At 40.6% G+C, this 5,639-nt stretch overlaps 2 protein-coding genes across 4 annotated transcripts in view; one reads left to right on the forward strand and one right to left on the reverse strand.

The window, feature by feature from the left end:
* Positions 1 to 630, reverse strand: part of rnf165b (ring finger protein 165b) — a 13,139-nt gene extending 12,509 nt beyond the window's left edge. For 2 of the 3 annotated variants that reach the window (XM_017412383.3, XM_017412382.3), the window contains exon 1: positions 339 to 630. In XM_017412383.3, the coding sequence (XP_017267872.1) occupies positions 339 to 399 (61 nt within the window). In that variant the 5' untranslated portion in view covers positions 400 to 630. The remainder of the gene's footprint in view (positions 1 to 338) is intronic. The other variant, XM_037974591.1, reaches the window with a different exon arrangement.
* Positions 631 to 2,573: 1,943 nt separating this feature from the next.
* The window catches only part of LOC108233782 (ATP synthase subunit alpha, mitochondrial-like), a 4,393-nt gene continuing 1,327 nt past the window's right edge, over positions 2,574 to 5,639 (forward strand). Inside the window, exons 1-6 of the mRNA XM_017412465.3 lie at positions 2,574 to 2,729; positions 3,182 to 3,257; positions 3,622 to 3,791; positions 3,922 to 4,095; positions 5,053 to 5,219; positions 5,309 to 5,609. Of these exons, the coding sequence (XP_017267954.1) occupies positions 2,670 to 2,729; positions 3,182 to 3,257; positions 3,622 to 3,791; positions 3,922 to 4,095; positions 5,053 to 5,219; positions 5,309 to 5,609 (948 nt within the window). The 5' untranslated portion in view covers positions 2,574 to 2,669. The remainder of the gene's footprint in view (positions 2,730 to 3,181; positions 3,258 to 3,621; positions 3,792 to 3,921; positions 4,096 to 5,052; positions 5,220 to 5,308; positions 5,610 to 5,639) is intronic.

The following is a 5,639-nucleotide window of genomic DNA, read 5'->3' on the forward strand; positions in this document are numbered from 1 at the left end:
GGGGGGGTGGGGGGGGGGGTAGCCAGTTAGCTCTTCTGTAGCGATGTATCTTAAACAATTAATATTAATAATAATAAATACTCCGCGCAAACACAAACTTGCTTCGTTTGGTAAGGGTTTACCCGACTAAAAGCCGAGACATTAACACAGTTCGGGTAATTTCGCGAACAAGCTGCCCGTTAGTATTTTTTTAAATTTAAGCTAACAGAAGCTAACCCGACGGTGCAACAGCTGCAGTGAATATTAAGATAAACAGGGCACATGTTTTTGTGTTTTTTTTGTTTGTTTTTTTTTTTTTTTTTGGTTCGATGTGAGTATTAATTAATGGAGTACCGTACCTCTGTTTCTTACTGAGCCGAACACGGGAAGAACCAGATATCCTACATGCACTAACACCATCCTGGGATCCTTATCTTATGACCGAGCCGGGGTTATTTCGAGAGGTGGAGCGGTGGCAGCAGCCCATGCGGATCTACATTCAGGCGGCTGGTTGTTGGCTGGCTTGGCTGGGCTGGCTGGGCTAATCTAACGACTGTCTGTCTGCCTCCTCGGCTGGTTGTTGCTGACAAAAGCAGACATGTCATTTGTTGTCCGGAGCAAAAGAGGGCGATGTTGCGGCGCTGCATGACTACAGCTGGAAGTATCTCAAGGTTAACCTGTCGGAGTCCGCCAGCTGGTGCTCATTCGCGCTCGAAATTGATTCTTATTTTATTTAAACGAGCTCATGCGAACGTAAAGGACCCATAAAGGGCTAATTAGGAACTAAGATTAAAAAAGCAGTGGCTGAAATACGATGGTTTTAACTCAAATTGGCTTCAAAAGATATAAGGCAAATGCTACTGCGTCCAATGTTCTAAATACTACATTTCCCATGATGCAACTGAATAGCTTTACTACACTTATTTATGTTTGCTGACTTGTTTTGGCAAAATTAGTATATTTTTTAATATGAAGTTAATTTTTTCTAATTCTGCATCTCAAAAGCTTCAAAATGACATGTAGTTTGTTGTTAAATTTGTTGAATTGTCACCTTAAATGGCAACAAGCAAGTTTTGTTTACTAAAGTTGCTAGTTTGAAAACTTGATTTTTTAATATATATGTTTAAAATGGTGTAATCCCAAACCCAGCCCTGTATATAAAAAGGTGAATGCCTAAGCTTCACAGTGTGGCTCAACATTATATGAAGGTCAATTTCAGTGGAAATTGCAAGTTTTATTATAAAACAAAGGATTATTTCTGAAGGCACACCTGTTAGAAAACGTCACTTTAAAGGTAGATTAGGAAGACTACATGCTATTTTAGTTACCGGGATGTCGCCTTTATGGACTCATTTCTACTCAAATCTCAATTACGGTTATGGTTTTTGTAACTTTTTTTTTCTTTTTAATTTAACTTCATTTACAAATATTGTCCCCATAGAAATACACTGAGCTCTTTATTATTCCTTCAAAAGCATTGTTCTTTAAAGTCTGCTTCAGCGTACGTTTAGTTTTTAGCTACAGTTCTTTTACTTCTAGCTCGTCTTTTTCTACATTTACCTTTTTAGCTAGACTTATAAAACTTTTGGATATCCTTTTGATACTTTTAGCTGTCATTAGATTTGAAATAAGTGGTGGAAAGATGAAGAGCAGGGCCAGCAGGATACAGATCTGCTCCAGGATGAAACTGGTCCTCTTGTTTTTTTTTAATTCTGGTGTAAATGTTGATGACCACTGTGCATCGTCCTTTGTCAGCTGGCGAAATGGTGGTGTTTTGGTCCTAGGTTTTCTTTCCCGTGGTGTAAGATTACAAAAGATTGCAAAATTTAGTCCTTCTGCCAACACGTCCTTCTCTAGCTCTCAGGGCCTTTTCTGCCAAACTTTAACCCCCTCTGGTCCTGAATATTTGTGCTGCTCCTGATCTTGCCTGGTGATTTGTGATGAAGAAACAGCTCTCGGCTGTAATTTTAAGAATATGGATTTTTGTTGTTCCTTGAGTTTGTCATGCTGTGAGAGCTTACATTGCAACTCAGACGTGATCCATGCTCTTATTATTCAAACTTTTCATACAAAATTGACTCGTTTAGATTTCTACAGCTGCAGCAACGTTGTTTGATTGATCAGCGCAAACAGAATGATCAAAACATTATCTATAAAATACTGAAACAGATGAACAAAATTACTTTCAAACATGTACTTTATAGTCAAACTTCAGTTTTCAATACTGATACAAACTAGAGCATATTTAACCAGTTGTCAACTTGTTTGTGTATTTAAATTAAATAAAAAATATATTACTTGTGGAAGTTTGTGTTTATATTTACTTTGGTTTATCTGCATAACAGAACTGTCTCCTAAAGAATCTCTGCTCTGATTGCTATAAATATTTGGTTGTTTTTTATGTTATACTGGAATTTTATATAATGTTGTATGATTTAACGTCAGTTTTATTATCTTGTACACATTTTTTACACCACTTACACGCCGTGAAATCAAATAATCCTGTTTGGGAAATAAAGCTGTGTATGAATGTGCCAGTTCGCCATATTTGGCAGCAGGGGGCGCAGTGGAGCAGCAAAGCGAGGATGTTCAACATCCAGTGTCCGTAGAAGAAGAGTTCATTCAGCCATTACATTTACAGGCAGGTCGGAGCCGCTCGGTGGAGGACAGGTCATTAGCAACCCGACAAAATGTTATCCGTGAGAGTTGCAGCAGCTTTGGCCCGAAGCCTGCCGAGAAGAGCCGGATTTGTAAGTATTTAAACCAAACAATCCGCAGCTAATGGCGCCGCAGCGTGCAGGTTTTTGTCGTATTATTTTGAATCTTTGTTGGGTGTGAAGGGTAACGCTGCAGGCCGCTAACACAGACGTGTGTCATGAATGCGGCTCTGAACTCAAGCTCTCCGTAATACTCCGGCACTGTAGCGCTGTTTTATTTTTTTAATTGAACACGTTTCGTCAAAAACGTCCTTGCAAAGACGCGATCTTCGTCATGCGTATGCTAACAGTTAGCAACAGGGCTAACGCTGAGCTCAATGAGCCACGCTTGAAGGTCAGGAAGCCCGACAGCGCATGTCCTTTCTGCTGCACGGCTTCGGAACCAGCTCAGCTCTTTTGTGTGAATTTATTTATTCCTTGCAATGTTTGTCAGAAGCCTCTGTTCGCTGTCACTTATTATCGAACCTGCCTGTCCTTGACTCTAGGTGTCCAAGACGCTCCCGGCTGCCTGTGTTGGGGTCAACCACCTCCACACACACAGACCATGGCTACAGAAGACAGGTGAGACAGTCACAACATGAGACCAGCTTTGTCCTGCAGAGCTCTTTCTCCTAAAGTTAAAGGTTAATAATGAAAATGAGACAAAGTTTAAGAGCATACTGTAATTGTTTAGTACAGCCTCTGCATAGGAGCAATAAATTCTGCATCATATTTGTCAAACAGTGACAGTTGTCATTTTATTTATAAGGTTGTCTAGAATAAATGCATTTAAATTGATAGGGTTAGTTTATTTGCAGCATCATAACCAAAGTACATCTTCATTAAATATGGCAATTTGCATCTCTAAAACCTGAACTTGACCCAGAGTTTACGTTAGGATTTTAAGTTGCGTTTGAATAAAGCGTCCTGTCTCGTTCTTTCACAGGCACGGCTGAGGTGTCCTCAATCCTGGAGGAGAAAATCATGGGTGCTGACACCTCTGCCGACCTGGAGGAGACGGGACGCGTGCTGTCCATTGGTGACGGTATCGCCAGAGTCTACGGCTTGAGGAACGTTCAGGCTGAAGAGATGGTGGAATTCTCCTCTGGTCTCAAAGTATGTGTATAAAGATTCTAAACCATGTTTAAGTTTGTTTTGTTTTCAGTTTGAGTTTTTGTGCTCCTGATGTCAGAGAAACCAAGCTGGTAAATTTCTCGGACACTAAGCCGACCTTCTTGTCCTCCAGGGCATGTCTCTGAACTTGGAGCCTGACAACGTCGGCGTCGTGGTGTTTGGTAACGACAAGCTGATCAAGGAGGGCGACATTGTGAAGAGAACCGGTGCCATTGTGGATGTTCCTGTGGGCGAGGAGCTGCTCGGCCGCGTGGTGGACGCTCTGGGAAACGCCATCGACGGAAAGGTTATTTGAAGTGTTACTTTAAAACAAAAATTAAACGCACACAGGTTGGATGAAAATTTGAACCTTCTGCTACATGAATGAGTGGTCCTGACCAGATGTTTGGTTAAACTTAAAAGGTTTAACCAAACTATTATTGTAATCAAAATCAAAATGTCTGTTATTAGCTGGAACAATGCTGGTTTAAAGTTGATCCAGAACCTTCATATTATTCGGAAGAATTATTTTCAGAAATACAAAATAAAAACTAAAACGCTGCCTGTCCGGCCAGGTAATCAGTGCTCACTAATTTGATTTCAGGATTCCTGCAGTTTGGGGAAAATCTGGAGTTTACTTTTTTTGGTTTTGTTTTGTTTTTTCCAAGGTCTAATTAAGAATGGAAAATTTAAAATTAAATATTGAAAGACTTTTTTTTTTAATTCCAATTTTTTGAAAGAATCTAAATTTCTTGCAAAAAAATTCAAAACTGAGGGCCTTTCATAATACATTAAAAAAATTACATTTTCATAGTTTATCCAAACTTCATGAACCTTGCTAAGTTTAAAAAATGTTCTATATTCATTTCTATTTTTTAGCTTTTTCTGTTTTACTCTGAATTGGAACAAAGTTTTACAAAATGACCTTCATGTTGTACTGACAAAGACCTGGTTCGTCTGATCTAGACCATAAATTTGCCAACAGTTTTTTTTTTTTTTTTTTTTTTTTTTTTCTTTCCTTTAGTGCCTTTTTTGCAGTCCACCTTCTGTGTATGGGTTATACTGTACATGTTCTGTAAATGTTTACACTTAAACATAAAGAATTTCCCAAAAATCAACCAACAAATCCAAAAATTGAAGTCTGGAAGGGTTTGGAATTTTGAAATGGGGAACTCTGCTGAACTCCTGTGTGAACAAAGCTCAGTTATTTCTGTTCTTTTTGATTCAACGGATAATTTTTAAAAAGTGCATATCTCCCTTTCAGGGTCCTCTGGGCTCCAAGACCCGCAGGCGTGTGGGTCTGAAGGCCCCTGGTATCATCCCTCGTATTTCTGTGAGGGAGCCCATGCAGACTGGAATCAAGGCTGTGGACAGTCTGGTGCCCATCGGCCGAGGCCAGCGTGAGCTGATCATTGGTGACAGGCAGACTGGGTAATTCAGTGTGGAGTCGTGTTTGTTTTAGATGTTTGAGACTGTTTGTAGCTTTTAAAGTTGGTAAATTCTGCCAAATTTCACTTCAGCAAAACTGCCATCGCCATCGACACAATTATCAACCAGAAGCGCTTCAACGACGGCACTGATGAGAAGAAGAAGCTCTACTGCATCTACGTCGCCATCGGGCAGAAGAGGTCCACCGTGGCTCAGCTGGTGAAGAGGCTGACTGATGCCGATGCCATGAAGTACACCATTGTGGTCTCTGCCACTGCCTCCGACGCCGCTCCTCTGCAGTACCTGGCCCCCTACTCTGGCTGCTCCATGGGAGAGTACTTCAGAGACAACGGCAAGCACGCCCTGATCATCTATGATGATCTGTCTAAGCAGGTCAGAGTTGCACCTTTTGGGGGGGGGGGG

The sequence above is a fragment of the Kryptolebias marmoratus genome, linkage group LG1 (genome assembly GCF_001649575.2).
Source record: "Kryptolebias marmoratus isolate JLee-2015 linkage group LG1, ASM164957v2, whole genome shotgun sequence".
NCBI classification, from domain to species: Eukaryota; Metazoa; Chordata; class Actinopteri; order Cyprinodontiformes; family Rivulidae; genus Kryptolebias; species Kryptolebias marmoratus.